The sequence below is a fragment of the Orbicella faveolata genome, unplaced genomic scaffold (genome assembly GCF_042242905.1).
Source record: "Orbicella faveolata isolate gen_17 unplaced genomic scaffold, um_ofav_v1 contig_12, whole genome shotgun sequence".
Taxonomy (NCBI): domain Eukaryota; kingdom Metazoa; phylum Cnidaria; class Anthozoa; order Scleractinia; family Merulinidae; genus Orbicella; species Orbicella faveolata.
The window spans coordinates 31,900,001-31,917,828 of record NW_028301539.1 but is presented as its reverse complement, the minus strand read 5'-3'; the positions used below and the strand labels follow the sequence as shown (position 1 = coordinate 31,917,828).

General features: G+C 41.3%; 2 protein-coding genes across 2 annotated transcripts in view; one reads left to right on the top strand and one right to left on the bottom strand.

The window, feature by feature from the left end:
• The window catches only part of LOC149117576 (uncharacterized), a 70,057-nt gene that overhangs the window by 33,156 nt on the left and 19,073 nt on the right, over positions 1-17,828 (top strand). The window lies entirely within an intron of this gene.
• The window catches only part of LOC110044411 (cation-independent mannose-6-phosphate receptor-like), a 42,334-nt gene that overhangs the window by 10,528 nt on the left and 13,978 nt on the right, over positions 1-17,828 (bottom strand). Inside the window, exons 12-24 of the mRNA XM_089277552.1 lie at positions 15,612-15,841; positions 14,781-15,070; positions 14,109-14,400; positions 13,101-13,530; positions 12,466-12,610; positions 10,635-10,887; positions 9,660-9,937; positions 9,082-9,186; positions 8,201-8,356; positions 3,907-4,047; positions 2,342-2,527; positions 1,265-1,478; positions 390-472 (exon numbers count right to left, since the gene is read on the bottom strand). Coding sequence (XP_089133678.1) covers positions 390-472; positions 1,265-1,478; positions 2,342-2,527; positions 3,907-4,047; positions 8,201-8,356; positions 9,082-9,186; positions 9,660-9,937; positions 10,635-10,887; positions 12,466-12,610; positions 13,101-13,530; positions 14,109-14,400; positions 14,781-15,070; positions 15,612-15,841 — 2,803 coding nt within the window. The remainder of the gene's footprint in view (positions 1-389; positions 473-1,264; positions 1,479-2,341; positions 2,528-3,906; positions 4,048-8,200; positions 8,357-9,081; positions 9,187-9,659; positions 9,938-10,634; positions 10,888-12,465; positions 12,611-13,100; positions 13,531-14,108; positions 14,401-14,780; positions 15,071-15,611; positions 15,842-17,828) is intronic.

Sequence of the window (17,828 nt, the reverse complement as noted above, 5' to 3'; positions counted from 1 at the left end):
ACAGCAGTTGTCATCGTCACGCAAAATGACATAATTTGGGACAAAGTAGTTAAGCAAACCTAAACGCGTGAAAGCGCAATACATATATACATACATTACTTCATTTACCCTCGGATCTCAGAGTAGCTTATGCAGCTAATATCTCCGAGCATTTAACCATCAGATGAGAGATAGACCACCACACCGGAAACTACGTCCCCTACCCTTTTCGATCAGTGTGTGGGTTCTTTTACGTCCCACAGAAAAAAGCTCCTTTGCGCAAAAGCAAAAGAAGAGGAAAAAAAAAAAGAGAAAAGATCACACAAGCACAGTAAGAGAAGTAAAATATACTTATACTAAGAAAGGAAAAGGCGATACTTGCTTAAAAGTCAGATACGAAAATTACTCACACTAAACGTATTCAGTTCTGGTTTTCCTTTGCCTCTTTGAGTTCTGTCACACACAAATATTATTCTTGATATTACAGTAGCATCTGAAAAAATGAAAATAACAGTATCGTTTCAGCAATCGTTACAAACGTCACGTAACATTGCAAGTTTTCGTTTTTTTTTAGGGGATCTGACGTGTCCGCAATCCGCCATGCTGGCCTAGCAATCTCTGCGCTACTCTGGAATGCGCGCCCTGCATGAAAATAACGGAAATTGATGGAGTATCACAACGACGACTTTCCAAAAACATCGTTTCACGTCAACTATAATGATCAAGACTTCTACTTAATGATAGAATACGTCGCAGTGACATGCAGTAGCACGAACATCACGTGCTGTTCACGGAAGGGGAGATTACAACCCTATGTCATGTCCTCACTAACTTTTTGTCAATACTACATGTACATGTTCTGAAACGTGAAAAGTGTAAACCTGAAAACACACAAGAAGTCAAACGCGAGTCTTGGGACAAAAACATGCGTGGATGCAATGTCCCCTCATGTGCAAAGCACACGACTCTGTCGCCATTACTGACAACAATAACCTTAATTTATCTTCGGCAGTGTTTATAGCACAAAGGCTAGTGGGGCTGAGCAAAAGAACTGAAACAAATGATTCAAATTCAACAGAACATTGTTAAGAATCCCAACTGGCCGGAGGCAAACCCGTTGGCTATTTACAAGCGTGGCCGAGGATTTGAACTCAGGCCGGACTACCGTGAAACAAAGCCAGGTAGTGGTTGGAGCGGGACTCGAACCCGGGACCGCCGGATTGCCACTCCGACGCGCTGACTACTCGGCCACGCTGCCTTCGACTACTGGCGCATGCGTACCAACCTTTACTGTCGCATGCTGCACTGCAGTACTTCAGAATCAACATTTCGTCGTCCTTGAAGTAAGTCATCGCTCTATATGCGTACAGGCCCAAAGGTTTGTACGTCTTATGTGCCACCAAGCACACCCCCGCTCCTGTGCAATTACTTGCGTCCGAGGTCAAATTTAACCCGTCACAAATAGACAGCAAGAAATAATGCGGATCATTTTCACTTCCCTACAACAAGAAAAAGATCGTGTTTCATTTAATTACTTTTGTTGCCCCTCAAGGGAGCTCTACTATAGACCTTTTTAGATTGTACGGCTAATTGTTTTTTGCCCCATTTCAGACCATGCGATGATCCTCTTGAAAATTCTTGCTTTCAAATTTTCAAATAGTAGTGTGAAAATGATCGCCAGATTAGACTGCTGGTAGTGTGTTATTCTCTCGAAATCAGGCAGAAATTACAAGGTGAGACCTTTAGACGAGGAAGCGTTACTTACTTAGGACGAGACACGGGCGCAGTATTCGTCCCGATCAAACCCCGTCTCGTCCTTACCGCTCTTTTAGCGTTCGCGATAACTCTATTCACATATTCTTAATATAAACAGAGGTTCCATAAGAAGTTTCAGGCGTATACACCTGTCTGTCTTAACTAAAAATGGCTTTTCGGGCCCGAAAAGTTTCCGGGTCTTTCGAGAAACTGGTCCCTGCAGGACAGTTTCATGATAAGGCCGTAAATGAAGGATCCCAGTTCAAACCACTGATGACCATGTACTCGCCCAGGTCACCCCCTTATCTGGAATAGCTGTAAGCTTAAACAAAGGAAGTCATGACAGTGACGGTCTTTGGATATCTGATCTCAATTAGCATAGATTTTTACGATTTTAGTTCTCCGTTTCCTCCTTAGTTTTAGTTTCAATTGAGAAGATATATCAAACACTCCAGACAGTGTTTGACCACATTCGCAGTTCATCAAAACTACTCCGCTACACGTCGTATTTTCAACTTTCTTCTTGGTGTTAGGAAATGTGGCCAAACACGGTCTTTCGTGTTTGATACAATACATCTCCCTTGGTTTGGTACATTAGGAGTCATACCACTTTGTAATATCTTAAAGTGTCAGTGAATTTGGCAATCGGCTTCAAGCTGTAATATTCTCTTGTGCTATTGTCAAAGACTCCGCACTTGTCAAGCTCCGCCGTCTGCGCTTCAGAACAGGCTGCCGATGTCGCCCAGCTGATGTGGATTACATTCTTGTCTACTTGCTGCAACACAGGGTGACCCTGAAAACAAAAAAGAAAAATATTACAACCACCATTAAAACAGGTTTGCTTTCAAGGTGTACGACTGTCTGGAACGTAGACGGACACACTAATACAAATACTACAATTTGATTGGTTGAGCTATCGTGCACTATTAGCCACTACAGTTCACTACTAAATTTTCTCCGATTCTTATTGATTTAAATTGATCACGTGACACGATAGTGTTCATCCGCGGAGAGACACCATTAGCCCATAGTGCCCATCCGAGGAAAATACGTGGATGATAGTATTCGTCCGTGAAAATTATTCTGTAAAAAAGCGGGCTTACAGAAAATAAACAACTGCAATTGTATTAAGTTGGTTTTTATCTGTTTTCTTTTCCAAATTTTACATTTGGCTTTCACGGGTTTCATCTAAAACAGTTGAAAATAATTCAATATGATTTTTGAACTGGCGCGCGGAAGAAAATTTAGTGGTGAACAATGAAGACAATAGAATGTCTCGGAACTATCGGCCTGATAGTTGCCCCTTGGAAATTTGATGTTCTTAAAACTAGCATATTTGCCCTCGAAGCTTCGCTTCTTGGGCAAATATTTGTTTTAAGAACATCAAATTTACGCGGGGCAACTATCAGCCGATAGTTCCTCGACAGAAACACTATTGTTTAATTAGTATATATCTACTAGCGTTTTGTCATGAATGTAGTTGTCTGATTGGCTACGCTACTCATTATCTGGTCTATTGCAGATGGTGGGTAGCGTAGCAGTGTGCTCATAATCATATGTTAAAAGAAAAATAAACGCTAGAGCATAGCGGTTCGGGGTCATCTTGTCGCCATTATCAAATGCAAAATTTTAAGTCTTACGGTTCTAACATATAGTTTAGGTGCAAATTGTTAACTGCATTAAATTGTCGTTAAAGTTAATAATTGTTCAATAAATTAAATTGTTAGAGCGGTTTTCAATTGAGTGTCGTAAAACCAAAACCAAACCAATTACTTACCAATTAGATTACTCAGCCAATTTCAAACCGTAGTAAAACCAAACCCAAAACCAAAGTAATTATCTAGTTACTTTCGACACTCAAATGAAAACCGCTCTAACACAGTTAATTTTTAAGACATCAATGATCATCGCAGTTTTATACACAACTAGCAAGCAGCTGTGAAAATAAAGCCTGAAAACTTAGACTTGAAAGGGATTCGCACCCATGACCTCTGCGATATCGTTGCAGTGTTCTACCCACTGAGCTATCAAGACACTGGGAGCTGGTTACATGGTGAGAGAAACAGGGATTTTTCATATATTCTTATATCTTTCATATACGATCTTTCATATACGATCTTTCATATATTCATTTGCACAGTTAATTATTGTTAATTGTATTAATAAACTTACCAATGAGCCGTACGCACAAGCGAACGTGAAGTGGAGCTCCATTTTGGTTTTGCCGTCTTTATAACCAGTGCTGCTTAGGTATACAAGTCGCACCTCTCCATTGTCATCAACTTTTGGAGGATCAACAGCACGGCCCAAACTCTAAACATAACCACATATATTACTACTTACAACCAACAGAGCAGGAGCGTATCCCGGTTTCTGTAGCGTGAAACAAAACAACTATGGAGTATTTCTACGCGCCCTTGATGAGATGTTAGTTTAGCACAGGGATCCCTCAGCATCTTATCAGATCGCCCTGATAATTCGCTAGTGTCATTAAACACTACTGGGGGCAAAGAGGGAATGTTAAAGTAACTGAATTATCTCCGAAGTAATATGGAGTGCTAGAAATCAACCCAAGTTTATTCGTTCTCAGCCTTAGCCTTAACCTTAGCAAAGAAATGGAGCACCACAAGTAGGCTTGATTTCCGCCGCTTTCACGCGTCTGGTCTACGTTTCTCATCAAGAAGCCTTCGGGGAAGAGCGCGCCACACGAGGTAACGAAAAATTCTTTAACCTCAGTGAGATTCGAACCCACACCCTCCAGATTAATTACCTAACCGCTGCTCTGCCGACCGATCACTAAGCCAGACGGGAGCAGATCATATGTAAGTACCGCTAAATCCTTAAGAATGGCTGACTGTTAGGATCGCGAAACGCCGGTCAACGACCCATTTGGCAAATCGCTCATATTTTGCCCAAAGATACCCTTAGGTGACCTAATTCTAAAAATCATATTTCAAGGTTCCAGCGAATTTTTATTTTTCAGAAATTCGCGAAAATTTGAAAGCGCGGTCAAAGTGCGGTTTTTCGTGTAATAAAATGACGCAATAAGGTGCGAGGACGAAGCGCTGGTAAAGTCTTAAAATAAATTCAATTGACTTCAAACTTCACGCAAATGTGGAACAGCCACTCTAATTTATTCCTCGTTTTAAACTAATCTTTAGGGAGGCGCGGTGGCCTCATGGTTAGTGCGCTCGTCTCCGGATCGAGCGGTCCGGGTTCGAGCCCTGGCCGGGGACATTGTGTTGTGTTCTTGGGCAAGACACTTTACTCTCACAGTGCTTCTCTCCACCCAGGTGTATAAATGGGTACCGGCGAACTTAATGCTGGGGGTAACCCTGCGATGGACTAGCATACCATCCAGGGGGGAGTAGAAATACTCCTAGTCGCTTCATGCTACAGAAACCGGGATAAGCTCCGGCCTGATGGGCCACTTGACTCGTATGCAGACTTTACCTTTAAACTAATCTCAGAGATGTTGATATAGTGGTTTTCCGAACCATTTTAAAAACACCTATGAAGCGTGTGAAAAATAACGGCAAAATATAGGCCATGTTTAACAGCATAAAAATGCATCTGGTATCTCACTTTCCGATTATTTTACTTTACAGCCTAGAAATATCATTATTAAACATATATCATGCCAAGTTTCATGCTCGAACTCGCAGTATTTCCCTTTGAGAAAAACGAAAATCTACGTCAATGTGTTGGGCGCAAATAACACAATAATTATACACGAACAAGAGACAAATCAGTTTCAACGGCGAAAGTAAAAGGCCATCATTCATTAAAATCCCGTCAATTCACTGCTATCAGTAGAAACATAATGTCCACTACATAAAAACTGTTTTTAGACGTTTTCGAAACATTGCGCGTTAACTTTGTTTAATTTCCTGTCCGCCGTCATGTCTAGTCTGTCATCCCGTGTCATCCCGAGGTCACAAAAGTGTAAGTTTAAAAGTGTAGTGGCAAGTCCCAAATAAATTTCGCCTATATAAAATGGAAACAAGAAGTGAAACGCTCTGACCCGAAACAAATAAACAAAATATTAATACGACTAATTTAATCCGAAAATGTTGCAGAAAACATACCTAAAAGCCGTCGATTCCCCTCAATACCACTCCACATTGCCTTAAAGGGCCCAAGCTTTCTGCTGTAAGAATCAGGGGCCTCAGGAATCTGTTTTATCATATTGGCAACCATGCTGCGTGGCTGATATTCGAGACTCAGTAAAAGTTGTCACACAACCGTACAAGCAGCCCAGTCACGCTTTCACTGCTCTTGCACAAATGTTCAACGTTCCGCAATGTACATAAACCGATTACAAGTTTAAAGTAGTGACAGTAAATTGAAATGCGCTTTTTAAAGCTGACCTATCGAGGAGCAATTATTTCTTGTTCTTGAATGGCTCTTAGTTGTAGCTACAGTCGGGAAGAGGGGGAGGGGGTACTCCTGGAAATTTCGGATATCTGTATGCAGTGGAAGATTAAGTGGTCTCCAGCTCTTAACGTCAACACTGACACACCAGATGATTCTCGAAGTATCACAGGGATCACTAAGCTAAATAATTTTGAGTTTAGCTCCACTGAGTCAATTACCTGTTGGCGCGCATATTGCATTGACCGTGGACAGGTGGAAAAACAGTTAAACCGGAAAAGCCTGGTGCACATTGTAATTTAGCGTTGTCCAACACGCAATCGGTCAGGTTGTAATGCTAATCGTATTTGATAGAATCTCAAGTTTTCTTTCGACACATACTGGGGTGACATACTCCTAACTGGGTGTGACCGGGAGCCATGAGTCAAGTCAGTCAACTCGCAAAGCTTAACAGAAGAGTGCTAGTGAACCACTGGTGGAAGGACTGCAGATTGTCCCTACGCTTTACCCTGATAGGCCTCTGATTTATTCTAATGAACTGATGCTGTGACAATGATACCATTGAGTCTCGAATATCAGCCACGCAGCATGGTTGCCGATATGATAAAAACAGATTCCTGAGGCCCCTGATTCTTACAGCATTGCCGAATTAACCTCTCGACTTCTTGAACTTGAACGGAGGTCGGCTGTTTGCCAAATTAGAATAAGGGCGCGATTTTGATTTGCTTCAAGATATTTCAACTCGATTAATTTACAGTCCTTTAACGTCCTTAATGCTAAACAGCATTCCAAGTTGACCCATTATTGTGTCTTAACGAACTTAAAGCGTTTTGGTGAACCGAAGACATTAAGGTTACAGGAAATTTCTTGCGTTTGTCGTGAAAACCATTCACAGTGTTGTTTACATTAAGGAAATACACGGGATGACAGACTAGACATGACGGCGGACAGGAAATTAAACAAAGTTAACGCGCAATGTTTCGAAAACGTCTAAAAACAGTTTTTGTGTAGTGGACATTATGTTTCTACTGATAGCAGTGAATTGACGGGATTTTAATGAATGATGGCCTTTTACTTTCGCCGTTGAAACTGATTTGTCTCTTGTTCGTGTATAATTATTGTGTTATTTGCGCCCAACACATTGACGTAGATTTTTGTTTTTCTCAAAGGGAAATACTGCGAGTTCGAGCATGAAACTTGGCATGATATATGTTTAATAATGATATTTCTAGGCTGTAAAGTAAAATAATCGGAAAGTGAGGTACCAGATACATTTTTATGCTGTTAAACATGGCCTATATTTTGCCGTTATTTTTCACACGCTTCATAGGTGTTTTTAAAATGGTTCGGAAAACCACTATATCAACATCTCTGAGATTAGTTTAAAGGTAAAGTCTGCATACGAGCCAAGTGGCCCATCAGGCCGGAGCTTATCCCGGTTTCTGTAGCATGAAGCGACTAGGAGTATTTCTACTCCCCCCTGGATGGTATGCTAGTCCATCGCAGGGTTACCCCCAGCATTAAGTTCGCCGGTACCCATTTATACACCTGGGTGGAGAGAAGCACTGTGAGAGTAAAGTGTCTTGCCCAAGAACACAACACAATGTCCCCGGCCAGGGCTCGAACCCAGACCGCTCGATCCGGAGACGAGCGCACTAACCATGAGGCCACCGCGCCTCCCTAAAGATTAGTTTAAAACGAGGAATAAATTAGAGTGGCTGTTCCACATTTGCGTGAAGTTTGAAGTCAATTGAATTTATTTTAAGACTTTACCAGCGCTTCGTCCTCGCACCTTATTGCGTCATTTTATTACACGAAAAACCGCACTTTGACCGCGCTTTCAAATTTTCGCGAATTTCTGAAAAATAAAAATTCGCTGGAACCTTGAAATATGATTTTTAGAATTAGGTCACCTAAGGGTATCTTTGGGCAAAATATGAGCGATTTGCCAAATGGGTCGTTGACCGGCGGTTCTCGATCCTAACAGTCAGCCATTCTTAAGTCGCGAGGCTCAATATTTTTCGAAAATACATGAAGCCCCTTACATGTATTTGTTTTCTCGAGACACAACTGACAGATGTGGCCATTTTACCTGGATCTCATGTTTCCCGCTTTCTTGGTCGGCTTGTTTCTTGACCCGACAAGCCCACGCTCCAGCAGGACAGTTCGTTCCCGGCATTGGTACCAGAGGACGACACAAGTTCACGTAGTAAGTGTATGAGTCATCAACGCCATCCTCCGATGTCACCTGTTTTAAGATATTTCCCTCAAATATTAGGAGCTCAATCACAACATTTTGATTTATTTGGCCATGTACACAATGGCCCTTAAATTGAAGGAGGCCTGAAAATAGTTGCTACCTAAGTTAGAAAAACATCACAAAGATAATAACAAACCATAAAGGAACGATGGTTAAGGATGGAGAAGATTAACAGGGAATGTAAACAGAGAACTTGTAAAATTTAGGCTAAACTTTTCAAGATACGCAAGCCGTAACGTACCTCCTTTAATAAGGATCCGTACCGTGAGATAAGGACTGAGCTTACTCCGGTCGATTTCCGTAAGCCGGGCTTCACAGCACGGACCGAAAGTTAAGAAAACATGCCAAGTCAAGTACGCGCGGGAGAGATCAACGAACGTTCGTCAATTAATGAACTCATTCTTAGTATTTTTTTTACTGCCATGTTCGCTCTGACAGGGCAAAATATCCCGCAATTCTCCACTTTACTACGCGCTACGGCGGTTAACCTAACTCTGTATGTTTAGCGCGAAGTATTTTATCATCGAGTGCCAATCAAACTACCAACCCTGCAATATATTCGTAGAAAGAGCCGCAGCCTGCCGTTAAGAAAGCCTTGCAACATACTTTGACAATGTTCTGGGCACTCGTTTCTTCCTGCAGGCATAGATATTTTCAGCCCAACTTCCCCTCCCTCCAATCTTCCCTCCCCGTCCCTCTGTGTTATAACGTACCAGCCAGTTAGCATCTGTCCTCATGAGCCGTCCAAGACTGTACTTGATGGTGCTGATTGTACTGCCTTTGCTGACTTGTACTTGTTTAGTGGCTACACATTCATACTGTAAAAAGAGGCAACACGCTGCGACCTTTAATGAATTTATGCAATGGTTAAAAAACTTTGAAAGAATTGGAGACTTATGTCCTAGCGCCCGCGCCCTATTTCTGACGCACGTGTGGGGCGGGGGGAAGGGACAAAAGTACATTTTAAGACTCTTTCACCAATGAGAAATAAGTGTCAGACATATGATAATACTCTTGAGAATTCTTGCTTTCAAATGTTCAAATAATCGCGTGTATATGAATGAAAAAATTTCTACACGGATAAAAGAACGATTCTCTAGAGAATATCACGTGGTCTGTGATGGAAAACAAACCACCCAAGCTAAAAAGGTCTATTTTTGATAGACAGTCACCCAGGAATTAGCACTGTTAGTTTGATGCACCTCTTAATTCTCAAAAGCAGCATTAAAGGATGCATGTGGCACCCAATAAGGAGAATTTATGCTTCAAGCCTCAGATGCTTTGTACGTACCTGTTTTTCGCACACAAGTGGAGTATGCCATACAATGTAATATGTACAATCGTTTTCAGAAATAAATACTGGCTGCCCAAGATCACTGCTTCTTAAAGTTGAGTTGCACACAAACTGAATGATCGTCTCTCTGTTTTTCTTCACGTGATGGCACGGATCTCCGCCGCTCAGGTTTAAATACAAGACCCCGTCATCAAAGTACAGGCGACTGTTGGCTTTTCCAGCGTTGTACACTTGAGTTCCCACGTGTTGACAAACACCGGATTTGCTATCACAACCTTGAAAAGAAGAAATCTCTACTGTAAGCAACATACTGGGAAGCAGGGATGGTGCAGTGGTAAGAGAGCGCTCCCCTCTCACCAAGGTGGCCCGGTTCCGATTCCGGCCCGGTGCCATATGTAGGTTGAGTTTGTTGTTGGTTCTCGCCTTGTTCGGAGGGTTTTTCTCCGGGTTCTCCGTGTTTTCCTCCCTCCACAAAAACCGCAACATCTCTAAATTCCAATTCGACCAGGATAGAGAACCCACATGAAAACCAGCCAAGGCTGATGTTGCTTCCTCTCTAAATATCGTAATTTATTTACTTTATTACTTAAATAAACCTTATCCCGGATTTGGAAACCATTTTGACGGGTAGGCAGAACATGTCAGAAATTACAGTGTTGGTATGGGAATCCGATGGCAAATTATTTTCTTAAAAAATTGAATTCTGAACAATTTGTGAATAGCAAAGTCGAGATACTAGACAAAGGATTACATTAACCAAATGTGGGAGATGCAACTGTGCTGAAAAGCGTCCAGTCGCATTTTTAATTTTCCTTACATTTGCCTGTAATTTTTTTTTCCCGCGAACTTGTACCAAATCGCATCTTGCGACTGGCTTGCCAGGCAAGATAGTCCCGAAAGAATACAGTGTTCTTTATTTCACTCCTTGAAACTTCAATATGTTCGCGCTTTCATTTTGGTCTCTTCACTTACCGTTTGGTTTGACTAGTTCTCTACACACATTCAGCGTGAATAAAGTACTGTTATCCTTGTCTCGTACAAGATAGTCCGTGTCGTTTTTCTTCAGCAATTGCAAATTAAACAAGACTTCTGTTTGAGGGTTTATTGCTGTGCAGTTGTCAAAAACTTTTTGATTCTTTGTGTTGACCGGACAAGCTGCACTGGTGATCCAAAGGAATTCGTACACACAGGTTTGCTTTGACATGGTCACATACACGGGCTCACCCTGAGAAACAAGAAATACTGTTGAATCAACTCACCACGATATCACACAAGAGAGCATGAAAGTAGGACAGTCAATCCCGCAAACAAATCTTTTTATCCCGCTCGGGCTAATTTTTAAATCACTCCCGGTTTTGGAAATCCCAACAAGGTCAACAAATAGCTAGACCTGTAACGCGAACTTTGCTCAAGTGGACAGCTTACATGTAAGACATTTTAACGCGCATTTTCATCCTTTACGACAACATCCAGGCACCGAGCGACTGCATGATACGATTATTCTACAGAGAACTGGGTACCAATCTCCAAGGCATTACCTTATATGGGGCATTAACTCTTTTACCCTTCATGATGGGCGCTTCCTCTTTTAAAGATATTTATTATCACTGTTTACTATTAGTCCGCTGTTGGTAAAGACAAATTCAATCAAACCTCCAGTAATGACCTCTTGAGTGCGCCAGTCAGGATCATATCTCAACAGAAGTATATCACCTACAACGCTAACGATAAACCGTCTTTACCCCCGGGGTGTTCGTCGTATCTTTCAGGGATTAAAACGAGGTTTTGAAACCTCTTAGGGTTTTCAGCCTCAACAGGTCAACAGCGAGAGCTTTTGCGGTACATTTTAGGGTATTGAGCCGAAAAAATATGACAGGAGATAATGTGCTGTTTTACAATTAGTACCTCTTAGGGGTGAAACATTTGAAGCCCCGCCCACAGAACAGGATCTTGGTACCTTTTAGGGGTTCTTTTCAAAATTTCCAACGAGCACTCTAGTCGTTTTTATATGGGAGTTGCCCCCCGGACTTTACTCTCATTGAAAGCTTCCTACAAAAGCCGCCTCTCTACAAAGACCACCTAACAGACCTCTCTCTTATGGCCAGTTAATTCTGCTCCAGGTGGCTGTTGGCCTTCAGCAAAGGAAGAGCTTCCGTCTGGTGATCGTAAGTTAAATGTCAACTCTCTAAGATAACTCCTTATGAGAGGGGAAACTATATTTAACACTACCAATTAAAAGAAAAGATATGTCAAATGGTGACACTGACAATTTCACGACCAGAGTCGATTTTTTGAGGAACGTTTCTTTGCAGGCGCTCTTATTATTTTGGCACAAAGCGGAAAGATGAGCAAGTAAAAACTAACGATGTAATGTCCCGACGTTTCGGCGAAGTTAAGTTAGACAAAGACTTAAGCCCGGATCGAATCTGTTTGTAACATTCAAGCGTAATCTTACTTATTTGATGTATAGCTGTACATCAAACAATTACGAACACGTTCTAAGATGCAACCATCAGTCGTTGAGCATAAGCTTGGACCTTTTAATTCAAGAAAAATGCAACAGACAACATTAGCAGAAACGGGGACGCGGTAATCATTTTGACGACATTTAAGTAAATCTACGGGTCTCGCCTCTTTTGAACTCGCTCTCATTCATTAATTCCTTGATAATGGCGTCACGAGGTTGCCGAAACGTTGGGACATTATATCGTTAGTTTTTTTACTTGCTTATGTTTTTCAAAGCATTATTGAAGCGAAAACAAGGAGCGAAAACAAAGAACTCGAAGTCAGAACCTTTACTTACCTCAGTGTCGCCACATTCCATTTGTATACGGGAAGAATAATTCATTCCATTGCCACAGCTGTCACCATTTTCGTACAGTAAGTAGATATTGCCATGTTCTTTTCTGGGTCCGTGCATTACAGTTCCAAGGTTATAATATTTAGTGCTAAGAGGAGGGAAGGGAGAGAAAAATGTGGACCTAACAGTTAAAGCAATAAATTTAGGATCAAGTGGACCAAGGTTTGAGCTTCAGTCAGGGTTCACTGCGTTGTGATCTTGAGCAAGACACTTTTCTTTCCCTAACAAGCATTATGATTGGGTGCTTGTTGCCTGACAAATGGTGTGCAGTGGTAAGAGTGCTCACCTTCCACCAATGTGGCCCGGGTTCAATTCCAGCCTTGTGCCATTTGTGGGTTTAGTTTGTTATTGATTCTCGCCTGGCCCCGAGAGGTTTTTCTCACGGTACTCCGGTTCTTCGGTTTTCATCCAGAAAAACCTTTTCCTTCCCCCCCCCCCCCCCCCCACAAAAACCAACATCTTCAAATTCCAATTCGACCAGGATAGAGGACCCGCATGAAAACCAAGTAAGAGTGATGTGGCATCCCCCATTGTAATTTGATTATTTTATTTACACTAGAACGCTTGACTATACTCACCCCTTCACCATACAAACGCCTGCAGTTGGGGGACACCTCCGTGCGACTTTTTGCAATACCACTGTTCGGCAAACATTTATTAAGTAAACCACACCTTCACGATTTGGGCCTGGAATTCGTGCCTGCCAGTTTCTTTCACTTTTAGACAACAGCGTGTAGTCGTATTGATCATCAACACTGCCATCGCCATTCCGAATACTGCACTGTACGCTACCCATGGGCCTGCAAGCATAAGCCGTCTGCCAATGGCACTCATACAGTTGGCCCTTTTTCTTCTCACAAGCTGGACCTGTTTCCCGTCCAGTAATGCCTTGGTTGCATTCAAAGATGAAGCTAAGTGAAGGCGATTTCCCATTCCCATACGTCATGTTAATCTGGCCGTTGTAGTATGTGAGGCTGTTATTTTGAAGGATCGATACAGGCTTTGCATCTGTGTGTATCATTATATGTGTAAGACAAAAATCAGTCTAATTAGAAAACGTAAAAATATCACTATAATTATTAGAAAATTAAGTCAAGTCAACAGAACTGTCATTAATATGAAGAAGAGTTCTCGAATGTAACAAGATGTTATACTGTCACTTAAGGGCATTCCAGCATTCCACATTGCTTAAAATTTGTCCAAAAGTTAAGATCAACCATTGCCATACTTAAAAATGTACGCCAAGGGTTTCTAATACCCCTTTCACACCAACTGAACATGTTAAATTAAACCAGGTTTAACAAAATGAGAATCAGCAACAGAAAACTGGTAGACTGCATTTTACATACCGTACAATCCCACCTTAAAGCCCTGGGCTTATATAACTTTGGGTGGGCTTATAAACGGGGGAGGCTTTTATCCGGGGGGCATATAAGCGGAATAAAAAAAATGTTTCGGAACGACGAAATAAAACCTATCTGAGAAACGAATTAAACCTAACATACCATTGGTTTCTTAAGCTCCCTAATAATTATTAGGAGAGATGTGCTCCATGAACATTCATATCTGTAAAAACTACAACTCACTTAAAATGCATGCTCCCACGTTTGTCCCTTTTTTTTCACTGCATCCTTTTGGGATATGCACTAGCTTGTTGCAGACATTCAGAATGATCCTTACACCAGGGGCGCCACTGACACTAACATTATAATCTTTGTCTTTGTTATAGAGATGGGACAAGTTAAACATGTAACCATACTGCTTGTCCTCCACTGTGCAGTTATTGCCATGTTCTAGAGTCAGTGGACAAGCGCTGGGTGTCTGCCATGAAAACAGGTACTCACACTCTGGAGATTCAGCCACGAAGATAGGAGAGCCCTAGAGCCATGGAAACAGAGACTTTACACTAAACCTTACCACATACTTTGTTTATAAAAAACACAACAGGGCTTGCAAAAAACTTAAACTCCAGCTTGCCCTTTGGCAGCTGACAAATTGTGTTGCCCTGGGAAAATTTTAGTTTAACTTTCTTGGACGTAGTTGGAAGACGACTTGCAAGTGAGAATAAAAAGTTACTTGCCCGGCATGAAAATCTACTTATCCAGGACAACCCGGATGACAATTTTTTCAGCCCTGCCCCTTGACCGGCCTTACAAGGTACAAGCTGAGGGGTTGTTATTTCCTTGATACCCTGTAACGAGACATTTTCGAGGCAATCTTCCTTCACCATATTTGCGCCTTGTAATCCTATCCCTTACCATAATCTCTGAACACGAGAAAACGATTCTAACGCTCCTGTTGAACTGGTGATGGCATCCACTCCCTCCAGAATACTGCAACGACAGCTCCCCACTGGCTGCTATCTGTGGATTACTCTGCACATATCCCAAGTTGAATCCTCTCTTGGATTTGTGGTCGATCTGACAAGCACCAATAGCTCCACCAGGACATTTCATGAGTTCTGGGGTTGGATTCACGGAGCGACAAATGTTGATGAAGTAATGAAGGTGTCTGTCCTGTGGTCTGGTATCAACTGCTTCCCAGTTACCTTAAAAAGGTGCACACATACATCAAAGTTGCAATCAAATACCACCATTCATTTCCATTTTGGAATTGCCCAGCCTAGTTCAGTACCCACTCCCGTATTTTATAATCTCTACTTCTATTATCAAAGTCCTCCCTCAAAGTCTAACATTTCAACACACGATAAATATAATCTGGTTTGAGGGTCACTACCAAAGTTGTGTAAGGTAATTTTTTCAAATTCACTATGTTCTTGTTGCACTCTGGAAGCTAAAAGAAGGCTTATAAAGTTACACGTGGCTTACATGTGTGCAGGGAGGTTCGTGAATTTACAGGGTTGTCTGGGTTAGCTCGTGAACCTGGCTCCTTAAGCCTTGCAAGCACCTTCCCTACACTCATCTATTGTTGATCAGTTTAAAGCAGAGATGCTCCTGACATTAAGCACCATTTACACTTTTCTTTGAAGGCCCTAACATAATGCTTGCATGGACAACTTGATAAACGCCACCCAAGCACTGGCCATTTCTTAAAGACTTAGACATTATCACAGCAGCCATTTAGCTTACCATCATGAAGTCCCAAAGGAGTTAAGTCATATGATTTGCCATCATGTTCTGACGTCACTGCACACTGAACAGCTGAAGGTGAACACACCAGTGACGTCTGAACATCAAAGAAGTACTTATTTCCCTCCTGCCCACTAAATGCTGGCTCTCCAAATGGCTTCTTTGGATTGCAGTAGAACTTGATATGAACTTCTCTTTGTTGTCCAGTTTGTTCAAAATTGTCCCCTGCCCTACAAGTTTGTATCAAGAAAAAAAAAAGAGAAATCACAGGAGGAATGCACGCGTAGGCAATGTGTCTGATATGTCCCCAGGGTAGGGGGGAGGGGCAATTAGATATTACATGACCACAGGGTTAGAATAGGCCCTTTGCAGCTAAGCCATCACGTGACCTACTTTTCATAAAATTATGGGCTATAACTTAACGAATGCCAGAAATGGAAAAAGCGTGTCGAAAATATCAAAATGGCCAAGTTTGAGGCCCCCATCATCAGAGAATGAGATTTTATGATGGTCTGAATTTTTGAAAGAATAAGAAGATTTGTATGGAAAAATGTTGCTGGGGAGCAAGACCTTGCTCTCCAGCAACATTTTCCATACGAATCCTCTAAATTTTCCGAAAATTCAAACTATGGTATAAACTTACTCGTTTTTTCCTGGGGCCTCAAACTTGGTCATTTTGGTATTTTCGATGCACTCTTTCCATTTCTGGCATTCTTTTAGTTATAGCCCATAATACAAAAATTTTTTAGGAAAAATTTGGTCACGTGACCCCAGCTGCAAAGGGCCTATTTGACATGGCCACAAAGGCAACCATTTTGAAAGACTGAGACCACACGAAAATACGTTTTACAGTATCTTGAAAACACCCAGAACTCACCAAAAGCAAGCTTCACTAGTCTTTTCAAAAGTTAGCACACAGGAAGTTTGAAAAGTATCAGATCTTTCTTCATGGCAGGATGTTAGTCATCCGAATTTACATTCACATATAATGTAACTTACACATCTACTTAATCATTCCATTGAGTTTAAACAAAGGAAAGCATAACAATGAAGGTGATTTAGATATCTGACTACAGTCTAACCGCCACTAGCGGCCACCTGTCTATAACAGTCACCTCTAGATAACGGTCACCTTTTTGTCCTGGTGGATGGTTCTAATGGTATACTCACTCAAATTTTAACCTCTCTACAATGGCCAGTTAATCAACGATTGATGAATGATGTACATAAAACCCCCACATCTTTTATTGTAACAGGCCACCAGACTAGATCCATACTGCCTGTCACTGGTCTCTGTTGCTGTTTAGTTTCTGTTTTATGATTGTGTTTCGTGTGTATATGCTACTGACAATAAACATTTTTTTTAAAAATGAAAAAGGCTGCAGAGCCTGTAAAAAAGGTGTCATATTACACCCCTACCTCCCCATAACAGCCACCTCTCTACAACAGCCACTTTCCTCAGTCCCCAGCGTGGCCGTTGTGGAGAAGTTCGACTGTACAATAAACCAGTTTTGATGTACATGTACCTATAGTCTAACATGGTGCTGAGACTCAAGGAAGCAACACAAAAGAAATATCAAAGTCAAGGATTGAACAAATTACATTTAATATATTACAAGGAAGTCTTGAGGTGAAAGCCAAGCTTTCCGATTGTTTTTTTTTCTTGGTTGGGATTTTGTCATACAGACCATTTCCTAGGAAATGGTCCTAAGAAGTGTATTTTTTGTTTTTGAGTATCTTATGTATTTAATATAATTATAGACTACATGCTAACTTAGCTTAAGCTGTACTGTGGAATGCTTGCCCCATGCTGTCACAATTTTTGTTAGTGTGAGATTAGCGTTTCTCTTGTTTTAGTCCCCTGAGACTTGGCACCACAATAGAATTTTGATATTCGTAATTTCATGTTAAATAGTCTATTACAGTGAGCCCTGATTTTTTGATATGGCAAGAGGACAGCAAAATCATATTCTTAAATCAGGATATATTGTAAACAAACTCCTAATTTAATGATTTGGCCACATAGGAAGTAATAATTTCGCTATAATTATGAGGATATGGTCAATAATTAATTTTTCCAAGTGCAATCACTAAAATCAGTAAGTCTCCGCATATGATACCTGCCAGTGTATGTATTTTATTTACAGTAATTGCAATGGGCAAATGAATCACAAATGCAAAGTATTACTGTAACTAAATCAAACTTTGGGTACTTGC